Source organism: Gigantopelta aegis, chromosome 3 (genome assembly GCF_016097555.1).
Source record: "Gigantopelta aegis isolate Gae_Host chromosome 3, Gae_host_genome, whole genome shotgun sequence".
NCBI lineage: Eukaryota > Metazoa > Mollusca > Gastropoda > Neomphalida > Peltospiridae > Gigantopelta > Gigantopelta aegis.
In genome coordinates, this window is record NC_054701.1 from 82,359,192 (window position 1) to 82,379,789 (window position 20,598).

Here is a 20,598-nt window from a genome sequence, read left to right on the forward strand (position 1 = left end):
GGTTCAAGCACACTGTCCTAGTACACACCTCGTCCATCAAGCAAGCACTTTACTTTTTGTACATATATCCGAGTAAGGTTCAAGCACACTGTCCTAGTACACACCTCGGCCATCAAGCAAGCACTTTACTTTTTGTACATATATCCGAGTAAGGTTCAAGCACACTGTCCTAGTACACACCTCGGCCATCAAAAACAAAAACTGGACACCCTTATTGAAAGGGCAGGACACAGCCCAGTAGTAATGCACATGTCTCATGCACTGTCAGTCTGTGATTAATCCCCATCGTTGGGCCTTTCAACTATTCTTTCGTTCCAGCCAGTGCTCCAAAACTGGTGTAACAAAGGCTGTTTTATGTTCTATCCTGGCAGTGGGATGGTGCATATAAAAGATCCCTTGCTACTAATCAAAAAGTTTAGCCCATAGTTTTCCTTCTCATCAGTGTGGTGCTTAGCCATATAACTGTAATTAAAATGTATTGAGTATGTTGTCACATAAAACATTCCTTTCCTCAACAATGTTGCAGACTTCAGTCGATGCAGATGGATAATTTATGTACCCTTGAAAACTTAGTTTATTGGTCATTGAAAGGTATTATTATTATTTGTTAATGTTGTTATAATATTTACTCTAATTATATAAAATTGCTACATTATATGACTGATATTATTTCAGTTGGTGACTGCCCTGGAAGAGGATGAGTTTGCGCGGAAGAGTCGTCTCAGTTATAAACTGGACCAGGTACAAGCGGCAATGGACGGAGATGCCATATGCTAGACATAGCTGTGATCTTCTGTAATACCAGACTACTTTACTACGAGTGGTTAAACCACCAACGACTCTGCTTCTAGCATGCCAAATAGTTCACAATGGTGCCATGGTTATTAATGCTATTTCGTTTGAAGGCTGGTCAAGTTTTGTCTCTCGGTGTTCAGAAGACACATTGAGATGCGTAATATTTCAAGTTGTCACTGTTAACTAACGGTTCAAGATATACATTTTACTGGTGAGAAAAAAACCTCCCAAAACTGCTGTGTATAGAATGAATGCATGTACAGTGATGTTTTTATATTGATGGTGCCAAAATAAATATTTGCAAGCTTGCTAATTAGCATGTTGCACAAAATAGGAAAATATTTGCGAGCTTAATATTTATAGTATAAGGCAAGAAGTTGAAAAGATCACAGCAAAGACATGGTGTGTTGTCATGAAAAATCATCAGCCATTGAATATACTGATAACTGACCAGTCATGGACCTTGTTACATGTATCATGTACTAGAGACAGCCAATGACATTGTTTTGTGACAACCAGTGACATTGTTTAGTGACAACCTGGATTTTGATAACATAAACCTGGATATTATCTTGCTTATCTCAGGACCAGTTACAACCAGTTTCATTTGTCAGTGAAGACTAGCCAATCAGTGTGCGGATGACAATTTTTCTGTTGTAGTCCTGGTAACGTTTAGTCTATCACTAAACCAATCACAACCATCTTTACAGTGGCAACCAGCCAATTAATATACTGATGACAATCGGCCAGTTAACACTTTACTTTGATGCCCAGCCAATCATTATAATGGTACTATAGTGACAATTAGCCAGTTATGGTCTTCATTGCATCTAGCTCATCATTATGACAGTAATAACCAGTTTTACAGTCTCAACCAACCAATCGATGTACTGATAACAACAAACCAGCTGACGGATGTAACAACCAGTTAGGTTTTACAGTCTCAATTAGCCACGGTTTTACAGTAACAACCAGACAATCGGTGTCCTGATGACAACAGACCAGCTGACGTTTTTACAGTGACAACCAGTCAATCGGTGTACTGATGACAACAGACCAGCTGACAGATGTCGCAAACAGTTAAAGTTTTTACAGTGACAACCAGCCAATCGGTGAACTGATGACAACAGGCCAGTTAAGGGTTGTTTTTTTCCATTTGTGCCTAATGGAGCTTACACACGAAGCTTTGTCGTGCTTCCCAACAACTTGGATCATCATCGTTAATGGTGCTGTGCCTCGGACGGCTCAAGTGAAGAGTGACTGATCTCTCTCTCTCTCGATTCGGTGCTTGAACATTTCTCATATCTATGCAGACTACAGACACTCCCTCTGTTGTTCAGGGACAATGCAGTATTCCAAAGTGCTTTTATTGTGTTCTCTCCCTCTCTTCCTCTATCTGTGAAATAGTTGCTGTGTGCAAATCATGTCCTTGTGTATTTTAACTGACCATGGTCTGTTAGAATGTATATTGGTTTTTCATGTACTCCGTGAATGTTTAATCGCAAAAAAAATGTGACAGAGTAAAAGTAAGTGTTTCAATTACAGCATGCTTATAATTGTTTATCCTGGAGACTGACTACTAAAACATAAACATTTGTGCTTTTAGGAAATCTTATAAAAGTTTTTTTTTTTTTGATTTTGTGAAATGTACATTTTAAGTGAGATAGCAAAATGATAGTTTTAAATTTCTCAAATATCTTGCTAAGATTTTAACAAACACTTGTTTAATTAAGCATTAACTAAACATTATCACAAAACAGCCGGTTTTCACTGTTAGAAGAGTATTTTAAGTATTTAGTAAATATCTTTTTATACACTTTGTTTACACATGTACGTACATACATTAATTACTGACTTTTTAATTCGAATGTTATTATACATTATTAAAATTTTATTAGAATATACAATTTTAATGAAAAAGAAAATTATGGGTTGTTATGCTTATGTGAGAAATACAAATTATGTTCATGATCATGAAACAACCAAATTGTATTGTCATTGCATGTATATCTATGACAGTTTCAGCTAGTCACTTTCAGAATAATTGATTTTATTTAGTATATTTAATATGGTGACATGTATATATAATATATTTACATAGTAGTTCATGTAAATGATGGACCATGAGTTTCGAATGTAATCTATGAACATTTTAGTCTTATTCAACTTACTATGCTAGCACAACAAATATGCTATTCAACCTGAGTCATACCTTCACACTGCAGAATTCTCTCCCTTGCCAGATATGCGTAGTGCTATCTTTTTGTTGGTTTTTGCATGAAAATATTTTAATGCAGTTTTGAATACAATGCTTTGTATTCAATCAGCATGGAATTTGAAATTAGGATAGATGTAGAGATTTAGAATGACACATTTCTAAAAGTATTAAGCAAAAAACTAACCATTGATTATCTTTTTTCCACCTATTAAAAAAACTAATTTTCATCCATCCATTTTAGACCAAATGTCAAAAAGAAAGTTAAAACATTTTTAAAATCTTTATAAATATGCAAAATAAGTGGTGCTTTGATACTGTGCCTTTATATGCAATAAGGTATCACAATTTTCTGAATATTTAAAGAACATTCCATTTTAAAAATAAAAGTGTAATCTGGATATTAATAAAAACAAATGTACAAATCTGTTTCACCAATATCAAAGGGTCCATATTATATTATAGTCCGTCCCACAGGGAATACCTTTTTTCATATGATGAAATTTACTAAAAGTTATCCGTTTCTCAGCCGATTGATTTGTAAATTACACACAAAAATTGTACTTTTTGGTTATTTCCAAAACACTTTTACTTTTCTTCTTACGTCCAGTCAAACTGAAAATATATACAGAAAACAGTTTTATAGAATGGTGGGACAGACTATAGATATAAATTAAAAAATATTTCCATTGTTGGAGAATGTAGTGATATACATGTACCTAGTATTATTGCCAATACTTAGTAGCTGACTCTATATCCGAACATACATACGTTGAGCTTTTACAAACACCAGGGTGACCAGAAAGACATTGATTTTTTTAAGCATTGGGGCCAAATGACAGTCTAGATGGCCAATGATCATACTGCAAGATGGGCAAACCCCAGTGTTATTTTATATCATGACGTGCGGTTATGAATATATTATGCAGAACATATCAACACCTCTCAAAAGCTGTTGTGAATCACTTGTTTTTAGTTGATGTGAAATAATTTTAATTGTGTATTTTGAAGACCTAGTCCTATATTTATTAAAATATTTCCTTAGACAAAATCACAAATCATGAACTCTATGGTGAATTTAAAGAAAAAGAATCATAAAAATTACCATAAGGGCAATTATGGCAAATCTGCTGGTAGTATTACATTATTTAATAGATATACATTTTTTTATTATTAACAAAAATAATATTTAAAAATCCAATTTTTTAAATTTTGTGTATAAGTATGTGAGAGTTTGATTTTAATTTTTTTGTGTGTGTTTTCTAATGCTTTTGTTTGCCTGTAATGTAAACAGATCTAGTTCTTTTGAATGTACTTAACACAGTAACCAGTGCAAATGTATATAGTTTTAATATAAATTTCAAAGCCACTTTGTTATTTGTAGTTGCCATGGTTACATGTGTGTTCAGAACTGTTAATCATATCAAGAGTTTATTTTTGTAATAATATTGTACAGTGTGTTAGAGTATGATGTTTGTATATAAACTATGGCATCTTTGCGATCACACTATTTCTAGTCACCATGAAAACCAGATGTTTTACTTTTATACTTTGTATGCCCAGGTGGTGTATCTTTCTTTGAAGTTTACTAAGGTTAAGTTTCTGTTAAAAAACACGACCCAGAACCTTTAAAAACCTTTTAAAATCTGGGTGGGTTTTTTTATAAAACATTTATCAGTCAACCTTTAATAAAACTGACATCTTTACAGCCTTTGAATGAAATTACTAATAAGAAATTTTCACCAATCAAATGCCAAGTTCTTTTATGACCACCGATTAACCCAAATTGTCATTTATGTTTTCTGCGTATCACTGTATGTTGTGTTCTAACTAATTTACATGAATGCATGTTATACTTGCACACTAAACTTGGTTTATGGAAATATCTAAATATTGTAAATTTTTATAATGTTCTGAGCCTCCATTTTACGAAGTGATTTTTTTAGTATTAAAATCACCATAAGCACATAAGGTAGTTTTGCACTTAGGGTGACCTTTGTGCTAAGATTGCTTCATAAAACCGGAACCAGATCTTAAACCATCAAATTATGAATATGGTAAATTTATTGTTTTCTTTTTAAATTAAATTAAACCTTTTGCATAAAATATGTAACACATGTCATTGCCCAACATAGACAAAGAAAATATGTGCGAGAACAATCACAGACTGTCTGTGTAGAATGAAGGAAGTTGAAACTTGTTCAGCTTTGCAAAGCAACCGTGTTTGTCTGTGTCAGTCTGCATGCATGACAGATTTTATGGAAACCAGGATTTATGTAAAAGCTGATCCAAGAGAAATAATTGGGCTATTTTAATGTTAAGAACTAAGTATTGGTCAGGGGTGGGAATTGGTGAACTGTTAAAGAGAAAATCTAGAGGGGTCTGGGTGGTAAACTGTAAACAAGAGGAAATCTAGCGGGGTCCAGGGGCAAGAACGATTAAAATGTGAGGAAATGCAATGTTCCATGAGAGGAAAACAACTGATCCAAGGAGAATTCCCATCCCTGATTGGTTAAATCCAAAGGACTTGAGAAACGTGGTCTACAAACGATTACACAACTGTAATATTTTCCCACACTGTCTTTATGACATGGGCTATAACAATATACTGAATACTGTAGTCTATATAGCAAATGCAAGCTTGCAGCAGTTGCAGTTTGTGAAATTGACATTGATGTATCTCCATTATCATAACTTGCATTGAGTAATGAAAACATCATACAGTCATACTTAATGTCCGTTATAAAATAGTTTGTGGATAATAAATAACATTGTCAACTATGCTGGTGGGCAAAATAATGTTTGTTGTACTAATGAAAAATCCAACAGTAATTATCGTTCTTGCTGTTGGTAGATTTGTGTGATACCAGCATTTTGTAAATACTCATCTTTAGCTATGCAATTAAGTCTTGTCTGGTGTGTCACTTGTCGCTTGTATATAGGAGAAATTGGTTATTGTTTAAAACACTTTCCATCTGTAGGGAATATTGTTTTCACTGTATTATATAAAAATACTCTTTGTGCTAATATAAAAATGAATAGATCTATGTCTACATTGGTGTATAGTAGTTCCTGTAAGAAAACAACCTGTCTTGTTATATTTTAAGTTTTGAAAATATAATGATGCATGCATCAACGATTTTGTAACAAAGGCATGGATGAGTTTTAACAAATGTAATTATGAATGTACTATTAACAATTTCTTTTTTCAATATTACAAAGATCTGTGCTTTAAAGAAATTTAGAGACAGAACTGCAGCTTGATTTAGTCTTAACTCATGTTTTAATTCTAGTGCATTAAATCGGAGGACTGTTCTACAGGTTTAGAAAATCATTTGTTAAATTATTTAAAATATATTGTGTATTATTCTATTAAGAAATTGCTGGATAACCATTTTTCATAATTGAATTTATCATCAAACTTCTCAGTTCTGTTTATACCTGTGAACATACAATATTTATTTCCGATATGTATGACATTATAATTGGAATAATAAGTTGCAAAACATTTGCCACAAATAAATACTAATCAAGGAGTCAAAATTCACTTTTGTATAACATCGGTGATGGCTAGAAATATTATCTTTAAATTCCGTTTTCAAAGGCAGAATTTAAACAAAACAAAAAATTAGGATTTATAACAACCACATTTTGAGTTTGTTTATAACAAGCAATTTTATAGGGCAAGCTTAATATAATTAAGTCAGCATTTTTTTTTTGGTGTACTACGGTATCTAAATTTGTGCCCAAATGTTAAACTAGTCCACTAGTTTTTGGCTTAATTAAACTTTTACTATTAGAGAGTAACATACTGCAGATTTCTGACCATCAAATTTCCCCTGTTCCTCTCCTGCTCATTGTGGGAACAATCAATTTGTGATTACAATGGGGCTTTAAGCGTGTTTGAACCCTTGAATGACATTTCTAGTTAAAACATCATAATTTATAGAACCCTATTTATAGCTACTATTCCGATAACAAACTTTAAGAGTGGCAAACTACACTACATGTTATAGTAAAATCTTTTACATGTGCTATGTATTTTATAAAGTTGTATGAAAGATGATTGCTACGTAGTAGAGATGTAAGTTCCAGTTCTAACATGACGATGCTGGCTTTACCCAATATCAACAGTCTGTTGTGCCAATGTTCATAGTAAGTGAAATGGACTGTTGGTATGGCACGATTGTGACAGTGCCGTTTTGTAGTTTTTATATAGTGTATATGTATGATGTATACCAGTGTTGTTTTGAAATCATCAGTTTCAGCATTCATGTAGTTACATGTATGGCCTTCAAAACAAATGTATGCACATTTTCATGTTATGGTATGCATATGCTAAATGCATGCAATTCTTTAAAAAAATATATATGAAATGAAAATTTAAAAAAAGAAATAAAGCAATAAAAATATATTTCGATTTTTTTTATTTATAGATATATATATATTATACACACACACACATTAATTCAGTACAAGTTCTAAATCTTTATTAACCATGTTAACACTTTTCTCAAATATTAGTTCATGGATCTGTAATGGTCTTTAACACTTGTCTTTGCCAGTCCATGTGAAATTGTTTCTTTGCTGAGCATGTTCTAAAACTCGCTCTTCTACTTCATGGGTGGCAAATTAAGAGTCTGAATGGAAGTGTCAATTCTTTTCAATGATAATTATGGAAAATTAAAGTTCGTTTTGTTTAACGACACCACTAGAATACCTTGATGTATCAATCATTGGTTACTGGACATTAAACATTTGGTAATTCGGAAATAAAGTCTTAGAAAGGAAACCCGCTACATTTTTCCATTAGTAGCAAAACATCTTTTATATGCACTATCCCACAGACAGGATAGCACAAATCACAAACTGAATAATTTTGTGTAGTTTATGCAGATTGTTTTCTAAATTGCACACAAAAATAATGTATTTTTGTTATTTTCAAAACACTTACGTCAAACCAAACTGAAATTATTTACAAAAAACATTTTTGTAAAAGGTCAAGAAACGGGCCTAATTCACAAAGTTCACTTAGGCTCTGCTAGACACCAAAGCATCCTCTTTGCAAGTCTTTTAGCATAGCAATGCGAGATCACAAAGTTGTGCTCCTGGTCTATGATAATAAGACACTGGTCAGTGATATTAAGATACAACTGAGAAAGCTCTGTAATGGCATGTCATGTAGGACTCGCAATAAGTTTGTCATCTGTTAGAACAGCTGCAGCTTGGCCTCCGTATACCCTAGAAGAAGAATAAACAAAGCATTACTTGGAAGAATAATGCACAAAGTATTACTTAAAACAAAAAACAAAATAAAACCCAATGAACAAAATGGTACATGGAAGAACAATAAACAAAATTTTATTTGGGAAAACAAAGTATTTCTTGAAAGAACAATGAACAACGAACAACATACAAGTATTATGCAATTCAATCTAATTAAAATTAGCTCCACAATTACATGTGGATCTAACACCAGCCAGTTGGAGCTCATGTCCACCAATCAAAACCTTACTTGCAGAATCCTGCCAGTGATTTAAAAATAATTTGAAAACATTCCGAATTATCCTGAGGGTATACGACATGTTTCGTGTGAATTACGAATGCCGTAAAACATGTTTTATTTTATAAAATAAATAATTTGTAATGTAAAACTGAAGACTGATAACCCACCCCGTACGTATTGGTATGGTTCACTGTACTGCGGCCACTAAAATAGACTCGCCCGATATTTTTAGAATTTGTATGCTCCCAAATAACGTTATAAAAGGTGAAGTGTGATTGGTCAATATTTAAATTATTATTTACAGACGAAATGTTACCTGGTCATTGGGGACTACGCAGTGTTGTTAGTTTTAAATCACTGGCAGAATTCTGTTGTTATGTTTTAAATCACTGGCAGAATTCTGCAAGTAAGGTTTTGATTGGTGGACATGAGCTTCAACTGGCTGGTGTTAGATCCACATGTAATAGTGGAGCTAATTTTAATTAGATTGTATGCAATTATGATATTTTGTGATATACAATTTAAAATGCTAAATTTATTTCCCTCATAATCTTTGGAATGAAGATTAAGGAAAGCAATAAAATGTCACCAGCATTTCAATTTACATCATATAATATACAAAGATGAAAACGACACTGGGCAGATAAATTAAGAAAAAAGGAAATCCAGAAAACATTGCAGGGTCTTGAAAGTAGAGGAGGTCACTCTAGGGTTTCCATCAAAGAACAAGGCTAAGCAGTTTTTGGATCGAGCTAAATTCCAAAATAAAATAACTGCTGCTGCCACATGGGCTACTCCTTCTGAACAGCAGCAAAGGACCTTTTCCAACATAAAAGAGCTGCGGCCAATCTCACTAAACATGGTACGTTTACGCCTGTGACTAGCAGTTATACCGGACATACATTTACACGTGTTTGACATCTATTTCACACACAAAATTACATCAATACGGGAGATGGAGCATTTTAATGACAAAATGAAAATGAAATATGTGTACATAAAGCTATATTTGTTGTACTATAATAGCAATAACAATTGTGTTTTAGTCGTAGATTTACGTTTACATGCAAATCTAGGCTTACAATATTTTGTGAAATTGGGCCCTGATTCCATATTTGATTTACCAGCCGTACAACAATCCCACTTACATCTTGTTTTGAAGACGCTCTTGAACTTGAGTATAATGTCTCTCTTCTTGAGTCTGATGTACAAGTTTGAGTCCAGCCCACACTAAAACACCAACCATAGCTCTAGAAAAACAAAACACATCTATGTACAGGTTTGAGTCCAGCCCACACTAAAACACCAACCGGAGCTCTAGAAAAACAAAACACATCTATGTATAGGTTTGAGTCCAGCCCACACTAAAACACCAACCATAGCTCTAGAAAAACAAAACACATCTATGTACAGGTTTGAGTCCAGCCCACACTAAAACACCAACCACAGCTCTAGAAAAACAACATCTATGTACAAGTTTGAGTCCAGCCCACACTAAAACACCACCAACAGCTCTAGAAAAACAAAACACATCTATTATGTACAGGTTTGAGTCCAGCCCACACTAAAACACCAACCATAGCTCTAGAAAAACAAAACACATCTATGTACAGGTTTGAGTCCAGCCCACACTAAAACACCACCAACAGCTCTAGAAAAACAAAACATCTATTATGTACAGGTTTGAGTCCAGCCCACACTAAAACACCAACCACAGCTCTAGAAAAACAAAACATCTATTATGTACAGGTTTGAGTCCAGCCCACACTAAAACACCAACCACAGCTCTAGAAAAACAAAACACATCTATGTATAGGTTTGAGTCCAGCCCACACTAAAATACCACCCACACCTCTAGAAAAACCTCGATGGTGTCGTGGTTAAGCCATTCGACATAAGGCTGGTAGGTAGTGGGTTCACTAATTGTCCTCCTTTATTTAGTAAGATCCCGCAATTGTTTCAAGCATAATAGTAGATGGTACATTAAAACTAGTTCTAATTAAAGTACTGGAATTTACTTGGCCACATGAAACAACATTTTATGACAACAAACCATGTCACATTTATCACCAATAGCAAGACTGGTAGCATTAACTGCAGAATGAAAAGTTGGGTGCACCTCAAACTTTGATCCAGTGAGATACTATTTTATTACCTATATGGGCAGAGAAAAGTGGGGAAAGAAAAATGATCTTTCCCTTGGGAAAGAAAGAAAAGATTTCACTAGATACATTTTGAAATCATAAACAATGCTTCACTATAGGTGGTTAATTGTGTGTAAGAATAGTTTCCATGGTGGAAGTTATGTCAACAGCTAACTTATGTCATCAGCGATACATACGTCACAGCTATGATGCAACGCTGTCTCTTATTCTAAAACTTGTTTTCAACCACAGTATTGTATGAAAATGTTCCATAAAATGATAAATATTGATAATGGGCAATAAATAAAATACCCAACTCGCTACTTGGCAATACTGTTTATCTTGCACTAGTGAATTGATGTTGTCCTTCCCGAGCCAAGGGACAACAACAATTCACTTGTCAAATACATTAATGGAAGACAAAAATAAGTAAAAATAAGCACAATTTTAATTAAAAACAACCTTGATTTCTTTTAAATTTCTGGGTTCTAACCAGTGGAAATATTATGCTATATTTGATTATTTACACCCCACCTATTTATGACAAGAGATCATAATACATCAGATGTAGTTATAATTTTGAGATAAATATTTAAATTAACTTCATATTAATTACAGAGGTTTAATCAGTGAGTATAACACATTATTTTGTCTGTTGAAGAGTCGAACATCCTTACCCCATAACAGCTCCAACGACACCTCCAGCAAACATTCCTTTAGGTCCGAGGTTTAACTTGAGAATGGACCCCGTCACTCCTACAACACAGTAACAAACAGTCTTAGTCTTCTTCCAGTGTAAGTTAGTTTGCTAAATCTGGATGTTATCGAATTAAAGGTTACATAAAACTTCTTTGTTGCATCTTCTTTCTTGTTTTATATTTAATCTGTGGAGAGGTTTTATCAGCAATATTTGTTTAAAACTAGTTTGATTTTTAGAGTAGAGTCTGGTAATATTACCATGGTACCATTATGACGAAACATTCTGATGTTAAAAATAGACTAGGGAAACACCTCACTCCCTTAGGCCCCCACCCCCATCCCAACAACCAGTGCCTAATGATTGATATATTCTGTTGTATGCTCCGACACTTATCAAATTCACCAATTGCAAATTTTAAAAAACAATTATCGAATCGAGATCATGTGTAGAAAAAACTAATTGTTAGATATCAAATATAAGTAGGCTAAAAGGTTCCAAGGAAGAAAATTATTTATTTAATGATGCACTAAACGCATTTTATTTACGGTTATATGGTGTCGGACATATGGTTAAGGATCATACAGATATTGAGGGAGGAAACCCGTTGTCGCCACTTCATGGGCTACTCTTTTTCGATTAGCAGCAAGGGATCTTTTATATGCACCATCCTATAGACAGGATAGCACATACCACAGCCTTTGATGTACCAGTTGTGGTGCACTGGCTGGAGCGAAGGTTCCAAGGTGTCAGTAAACAAATATTCTTTTTCTATACTGATCAGTTAAAATCATTGGCAACCAGCATTTTCTTTCCATACATAAAAAAAAACCTTCAGAAAATCGGACATCTAATGTAGTCTGAGCAGGGGAGAGAAAAAGAAGACATCCCAACTGTTAGAGTGATAGAGAAAGAGCACTGAGGTGATCGCTTGATCATAACTAGCATATCTATGACAGATAGAGAAAGAGCACCGAGGTGATCGCTTGATCATAACTAGCATATCTATGACAGATAAAGAAAGAGCACCGAGGTGATTGCTTGATCATAACTAGCATATCTATGACAGATAGAGAAAGAGCACCGAGGTGATCGCTTGATCATAACTAGCATATCTATGACAGATAGAGAAAGAGCACCGAGGTGATCGCTTGATCATAACTAGCATATCTATGACAGATAGAGAAAGAGCACCGAGGTGATCGCTTGATCATAACTAGCATATCTATCACAGAGGGGCAGGATGTAGCCCTGTGGTAAAGCGCTCACTTGATGTGCAGTCATTCTAGGATCGATCCCCATCAGTGGGCCCACTGAGCTATTTGTCGTTCCAGCCAGTGCACCACAGCTGGTATGTCAAAGGCCATGGTATGTGCTATTTTGTCTGTGGGATGGTGCACAAAAAAGATCACATGGTACTGATGGAAATTTGTAGCTGTTTCCTCTCTAAGACTATATGTCAAAATTACTAAATGTTTGACATCCAATAGCTGATGATTAATAACTCAATTTGCCCTAGTGGTGTCATTGAACAAACCAAACTTTAACTTTATCTAGGACAGAACAGAAGATTCCATGATAGGCTGAACAGCAGGAAATGCACAAAAGCTAAGAGGTCAGGTTGATGGACATATATTGCCTCCTACTTTAGGTAGTCTTCTAATATAGTATAATAGAAGATGAAACTACAAAACGTGGACTGTTCAAGAAAACTGATTTTTTTCAACCCTTTTATGACTGTAGATTAAACTTACCTGCTGCTACGGAATACTCCAGTGGTGAAGTCTTGTTTCGGTACACAGCAATACTCTGTGATACTATTCTGAAAGGAAAATGTATCCAGTTACAGGTCTTCCTTAATTACAAGGTCCTAAAAGAAGACATATAAATTAAGTATGCACAAAGGTAGATAGATTGAAGGAACCAGATAATATAATCACACTGTACTGAAATGTGCCTCCTAGTGACTAACTAAAATATATCTCTTTGGTACCTAATTCTGACTCTTTGTTTTAGGAATACTGTAAAATAACGTGCTGAATGTCAAATGCTAGCTTTATACCTCAAAGGTAAGGTAACCAAGCATCAGAAATGCTTCAAATCCCCTCACAGTTTGATGATCCTAATCCTACATGTACATGTGAAGTTTCATGAACATATGGCTGGTTCAAAGTTAGACAAATCCATTAGCCCAGAGTCCAGCTAGTCAAATTGTTTTTGTCTGGGTTAGTAGAAATTATAAATTCTATTACTATAATAAAGCTTCTGTGAGGGCTAGCAACTTTGTCAAACATTTATTGACATTTATTGCAGTGACATCATAAAATGTTTGTTTTTTAAAGTAACCTTGACCTTTGATGCAGAGAGGCAAAACATGAACTAATTCAAGAAAACAGAATCCTATTCCTATATGTGAAGTTTCATTAAAATCAGATACGAAATGAAGAACGCTAGAGTGGTGATGTCATGTGTCATACGTATGTACATATGGGCAAGATGCTAGATCTCCACAATCACATACACAAACATTATGTGCCTCACACTCAAAGGAGAAGTAAATTAGATGTTTTTAACCATACCTAGAGAAATGACAGTGCAAATAGTGTCATTATGACCACATTCAGAATATGGTATAAATACTCACAGAAATGGAAATGTAAACATTGCTATCTTCCATCCCCATTTGACTCCGCACTTTATACTCTCCAAAAACACAACATCGTGTAGTTTCCTCTACAAGATATGAAAACAAAACAAATTTAGAAACAAACATAAGACATACCGTACATGTACATGTGTACACTACACACTATAGTCGACAACATTCATTCTTCACACCCTTGTTTTGGATTCGTACACAATAAATGTAACATAATACATAATATCTTACTGTAATTTCACTTGAAAACCATATTTCGTAAAAGGTACAATTTTTTAACCACACATTCAGGTGCATTAGTAATGTTGAAACCAAAAACATTCAATGGCAATTTTGAACTGTAATTTTTTCAGCATTCTTAAAATGGAAATGTCATGTATTCAGTTTATATTTATTGTAAGGAGATGCAAAGTGATGTCATTGGAATACTGATGTCATTCAAATTCAAAATTAGTTATATTATTACAATGCTTCACCACATTAAAATAAAAACTGACCTACTAACCTTGATCCTTGTCAAAATTCTATAACAAGCAGACAACACTGTTTACAGGTTGGTATGTTTTTATTTTCATAATTCTGGACAAAATATTACATTTAAGTTTTAAAAGATGAAAGTAATTAAAAGTACCTTTTGTCAAATATATCATATCAATAAATTACCATTGGATATGTTTTATTTATTGTGTATGAAGCCAAAGCAAATGTACAAAAAGTGACTGTCGTCGACCTTAATAAAGGTTTAGACACCCAATAATTATTTGTAAATAATTATAAAAAGAGGGCCATAAAAGAGCATACCCTGCCTTTTTTCGCTGTCGTCCAATGCAATATCATTATTACGTACATTCGATGAGGAAGAATTACACAAGGAAATCAATGAGTCCAACCCAGAGTGAGATCACTGTTGTTACACGTTCCAGCCAGTGCACCATGACTGGCATAGCAAAGGCCGTGGTATGTACTACCCTGTCTGTGGGATGGTGCACATAAAAGAGCCATTACTGCTAATCGAAAAGAGTAGCCACTAGTGGCGACAGCAGGTTTCCTCTCTCAATATCTGTGTGGTCCTTATCCATATGTCTGATGCCATATAACCGTAAATAAAATGTGTTAAGTGTGTCGTTAAATAAAACATTTTTCTTTCTTTCTTTCTGTTATGTTAGAACAGATTGCTACCAATGATGATGAATAATGTTTTCAAGGACATGCAGAAGAATTCCTTTGAAAGAACTGGCCTTGGTGGCGTCGTGGTTAGACCATCGGTCTACAGGCTGGTAGGTACTGGGTTCGGATCCCATTCGAGGCATGGAATTTTTTTATCCAGATACCGACTCCAAACCCTAAGTGAGTGCTCCACAAGGCTCAATGGGTAGGTGTAAACCACTTGCACCGACCAGTGATCCATAACTGGTTCAACAAAGGCTATGGTTTGTGCTATCCTGCCTGTGGGAAGTGCAAATAAAAGATCCCTTGCTGCCTGTTGTAAAAGAGTAGCCTATGTGGCGACAGCAGGTTTCCTCTAAAAATAGTGTCAGAATGATCATATGTATGACGTCCAATAGCCGATGATAAGATAAAAAATCAATGTGCTCTAGCGGCGTCGTTAAATAAAACAAAACTTTTTTTTACTTTTCCTTTTAAAGAGTCATTAGCAAACACTTTATGACCTAGGAGGCACTTTATATTAAACCACATACAAGAGATTTAAAAATAAATTGTATTAAAAGCTATTTAAGATATACATTTAATGTTTTAACAGCAGACACATAAGTACAATCACTCACAAAAGCTAGAAACCTCGACCTGAAAACTGTTGGCTGGTTCTGCATGAGAAACATATCTCTACCCTGTCGGCCGCCGATGATGGACATGAGGAGGAACACAATGGCGGCAGACTGGAAGACAACCTGACTGATGAACGAGAGCTCCGGACTCACACCACCAGTGTCTCTGAAACACAGGGGAATACACAGTGTTATAATTAACCAATACACAGTGTCATAGTTAACTAATACACAAAGGAACACACAGTGTCATAATTAACTAATACACAGAGGAATACACAGTGTCATAATTAACTAATACCTCGTGGAATACACAGTGTTATAATTTACTAATACACAGTGCAATAAACAGTGTCATAATAAACTAAAACACAGTGGAATATACAGTGTCATAATAAACTAACACATAGTACAATGCAGTGTCGTAATTAACTAAAGCACAGTGAAACATTGTCATAATTAACTAATACATAGTGGAATACACAGTGTCGTAATAAACTAAAACAGTGGAATACACAGTGTCATAATAAACTAACACATAGTACAATGCAGTGTCGTAATTAACTAAAGCACAATGAAACATTGTCATAATTAACTAAAACACAGTGGAATACACAGTGTCATAATAAACTAAAACACAGTGGAATACAGTGTCATAATTAACTAAAACACAGTGGAATACAGTGTCATAATTAACTAAAACACAGTGGAATACAGTGTCATAATAAACTAAAACAGTGGAATACAGTGTCATAATTAACTAAAACACAGTGGAATACAGTGTCATAATAAACTAAAACACAGTGGAATACACAGTGTCATAATAAACTAACTCATAGTACAATACGGACAGATAAAATGAAATTATCTACTTCTTTTTACTGTAAGCTGAGCTTGTGATTCTGTTATATTTTAATTTTATAATGCTTCAAAATACATCCGAGAGATCCCAGTTTTCCACATAGTCTCAAACCCAAAACTCACCCCGTGCTGTATTATTTTCAGCAGACCATATTTCTATTGGCCTGCTATTTTTAGAATTAACAGCACGCCATATTTTATTTCCCATTTCAAGCCCTGCATATACCTGTCAGCAACACATTTATTATTATTCAGTAACTCACAATATTTAAAACTGTCAACAGATAAATATCTCACTCTTTAGAAAACATGACATGCAGCCGATGTCTCCCAGTTTCCTGTGACAGATAGTTCAGCACATCCTCATCCGATATGGCAGGTTTACTTGGGACACTCTCAGCTTCTTCTACAGCTTCTGAACTTGAATCTGAAATTTTCTCTCGATCGTCTGAACTTGAAGCGATGTTCTTCCCTTTGGGTGATACACTCTCATTTTCTGAAGCATACACTTTGGGAACTAGGAAAAGTTTCCTCAACCACGACAATGAATAATATGATACAACATGGTTATTATCACTGACAGTTGCATGGTGACTTAATTTATTGAAATGTTTCCATAAAGCAAACAATTTCGTACAAGCATAATTGGTGGAATTTTGTTCCTTCTTGCAGTCAGCTTGGCAAATTACTTTTTCAGCTGACAAGTCACTCGGATGTGTGGCACAATGAAATCTGAGGTTAGTGTAAGTTTTTTCACTTCTATTTCTCCAGTCAAACTTGGGATGTGAGAAAATATTAAATAACTTTGCGTGGTTTTTAAGTGGTCTTTCACTGTTAAACTCAGAATATGTTGTCCTTGCCGAAACTCTCAACAGCGGAGAATAAAACTGCTGGTTTCTCCTACAAGCTGCTCTGTAGTCATGGATTTTATCATGCATTGTGCCTATAAGAAAATAAAAAGGTGTATATACATATACATATAAAAGATACATCACAGTAGGCTATCATTGAAGTAAATACTGGTTTGTCGTAATTCACATTGCGAAATGGTTGATTTGGGATTTCAAATCAATAATTTTGAAACTTGAACCTAAATAATTAATTGACACATTATATTTTTAACCTATGTCACCACCAAGAAAAAATTATTATAATGAAAGTGTTATCTATATGCCATTAGAAAGTAATGATGTAATGAAGAAGATAACACAAATATAAATGAAATGTATTCTGGACAATCGAAACGAACAGTCCATGAATTGTTGTTGTTATTCATACACGGTATATATACTACCGGGTATGTTAAGTCCACACATTGTCATTTCTGTGGTGCTCTACATAAGAGATGGAGGAAATTACAACACAAATGGCCAGCTTCCACTGGTCTGACTGTCAAAACAAATGCCAACTGCTATTGTTTTGTTGATGTGAGCTAAAACTAATGCATTCTGCAAAAAACGGCCTCGGTGGTGTAGTGGTTAAGCCATCAGATTACAGGCTGTTAGGTACAGGGTTCACAGCCCGGTACCGGCTCCAACCCAGAGCAAATTCTTACGGGTTCAATGGGTACCGTAGGTGTACGGTCACTACACCTTCTTCTCTCTCACTAACCACTAACCCACTGTCCTGGACAGGCAGCCCAGATAGCTGAGGTGTGTGCCCAGAACAGTGTGCTTGGATATAAGCACAAAAATAAGTTGAAAATTAAAAATTCTGCAAAAACAACTCATCATTTTTTGTTTACAGTCTTATCATTAAAAGTTGCATTTGCGACTGATTAATAAAAAACATGCTCCTTTTTTTTGTGTACCTGTCCCAGCATGATATAACACATTATTTTCATTATATACATTATCCGACACCAAGTCACTTAGCTCAAGTGTCTAGCCTTGGCCTATTTATATGTTGTTCAATGGGTTACAGGACAATCGAGCCACGAGGCACATATGCATAAATTTTAGCAGGGGGGTGGGATCTAGACTGTGGCAAGCAAAGTATATAGGGGAGTTGAGACATGCTCCCCTGAAAAATGTATTGAAAAAAAAGAAGAAAATTTGCTCAAGTGGAGGAAGGGGGTTTTGATCCTTGAAACCTAGCCAAAGTACTCTGCCATTCGAAAGCTAGACAGACTTTTGTATGGTTATGATCGCTCTCTGCCATCAGAGGTAACTGTATACTACACAGCAGATAAAGATTCCCACTCTAATACAACAAAAATTCTAAATTTGATGCTAAATACAATTACATTGATCATTTTCGAGTTCTCTGATAACAATTTTTTTACAACAGCACCCCCTTTCAATAATGTTCCAGTCAAATATGTACAGTAGGTGCTGACTGGTTTCTTCATGTAGTTTGTATTAGTGGTTACTATGACTATGTAAAATATTTGTCATCTAAAAAATGTTCAATATAAAGGTACGTGTCTTTAGTCTAAATCCTAGGATTATTGCTGTATTAGAGCGGGAATCCTTGTCACCAATGGTAATCAACCATTTTGTGTTTTCACTATAGAAACGTCTCTGACGGCAGAGAGCGATCGTAACCATATAAATGGTCATCTATAGTCCATCCCATCCTTCCACAAAAGTGTGTTTTGTTAATAAGTTCAGTTTGGTATGACGTAAGAAAAAAAGTAAAAGTGTTTTGGAAATAACAAACAAATACTATTTGTGTGTGCAAGTTACAAAACAATCGGCTCAGAAATAAATAACTTGAAATAAATTCCATAGTATTAAAAAAGGCATTCCCTGTGGGGTGGAATATAGTTCGGCATGAGTTCGACCTGTACCCCCTTTCAATGGTTAGCTTTAAGGTTAGGCTTAGGGTTAGTCTTAGACTTTGAAGGAAGGAAATGTTTTATTTAATGATGCACTGGCAAGAGTACCGTATTTTCCCCACCTCTATTTTAAAGAAATATTTCTTGGAATTAGTTTAAGGTTAGGGTTAGGGTTAGCGATAGTTATATACAATATATTTTAAAACAATTTGTTCTGTAAAACCAACATGAAGTTTATATTTCGTAATCCAGTATCGCTATGTTTTACCTTTGAAAAATTTGACATTTTGACTATTCTGTATAAAATTTCTTCCACACGGGTGCTTTTGATGGTGCTTTTGGAAGAAATATAGCACAGAAGACAGAATGAGGCATCATGGGACTAAATCTTCGTTTTATTCCGTACACGTTCGGTTCATTCCGTCAAAATACACCCTATGAGATTTATAAGTATTAAAATGCAGTTTCACTTGTTGATCCACTGCATGGTCGAGTGGATACAGTGGTCGGCTACAGTCCCGATGGTCTGGAGTTCGAATCCAGGCCTAGCACTACATCGTTTGTAGTGTTTAATGCAATACCCAGTTCATATGGTTAATTCAATACCCCAATAGTGGGGAAAATACGGTACTCTTTCCGATGCACTCAACACATTGTATTTACGGTTATATGGCGTCAGACATATCGTTAAGGACCACACATATATTTAGAGAGGAAATCCATTGTAGCCAGTGACTCGCCACTTCATGTGCTACTCTTTTCAGTTAGCAGCAAGGGATCTTTTATATGCACTATCACACAGACAGGATAGTGCATACCACAGTGTTCCACATACCAGTTGTGGAACACTGGCTGGAACGAGAAATAGACCCAATCATCCAATGGGTTCATAAACGGGGATCGATCCTACTCCTATACCGACCATGCATCAAGCGAACGCCTTTAGTTTATCACTTTGTAGATGTTTGTATTTGTGGGGCATGGGGTGACTGTGTTCGTGTCCCACCCTCACGGCCCTGTGCTACAAATGAAAGTACTGATCATACTTTTGTATCAAAAATCTTGAATCAAAACACTCCAGAAATATTATGACACCATGATGCCATGACTTCTCTGCTTAGCATTATCTCCCCTTATGTTTGGAAAGGACGTTCT

At 35.0% G+C, this 20,598-nt stretch overlaps 2 protein-coding genes across 8 annotated transcripts in view; one reads left to right on the top strand and one right to left on the bottom strand.

Annotated features, from left to right (window-relative positions):
- Window positions 1-7,424, top strand: part of LOC121369165 (plexin-A4-like) — a 250,532-nt gene extending 243,108 nt beyond the window's left edge. For all 5 annotated transcript variants that reach the window (XM_041494064.1, XM_041494067.1, XM_041494068.1 and 2 more), the window contains exon 36: window positions 676-7,424. In XM_041494064.1, the coding sequence (XP_041349998.1) occupies window positions 676-777 (102 nt within the window). In that variant the 3' untranslated portion in view covers window positions 778-7,424. The remainder of the gene's footprint in view (window positions 1-675) is intronic.
- Window positions 7,425-7,986: 562 nt separating this feature from the next.
- On the bottom strand, window positions 7,987-20,569 carry LOC121366269. Of its 3 annotated transcripts, none has more exons than XM_041490778.1 (8): window positions 20,490-20,569; window positions 16,962-17,607; window positions 15,804-15,969; window positions 14,002-14,090; window positions 13,112-13,179; window positions 11,338-11,416; window positions 9,665-9,766; window positions 7,987-8,251 (listed from the first exon to the last, which is right to left on the bottom strand). In XM_041490778.1, the coding sequence occupies exons 2-8, from the start codon at window positions 17,600-17,602 to the stop codon at window positions 8,188-8,190; spliced, it is 1,209 nt and encodes a 402-aa protein (XP_041346712.1). In that variant the 5' UTR covers window positions 17,603-17,607; window positions 20,490-20,569; the 3' UTR covers window positions 7,987-8,187. The 3 variants fall into 3 exon arrangements, with proteins under 3 accessions (XP_041346712.1, XP_041346716.1, XP_041346720.1); XM_041490782.1 differs by lacking the exon at window positions 20,490-20,569 and adding an exon at window positions 19,712-20,160; XM_041490786.1 differs by lacking the exons at window positions 7,987-8,251; window positions 9,665-9,766 and adding an exon at window positions 9,780-10,100.
- Between the last annotated feature and the right edge of the window lie 29 nt (window positions 20,570-20,598).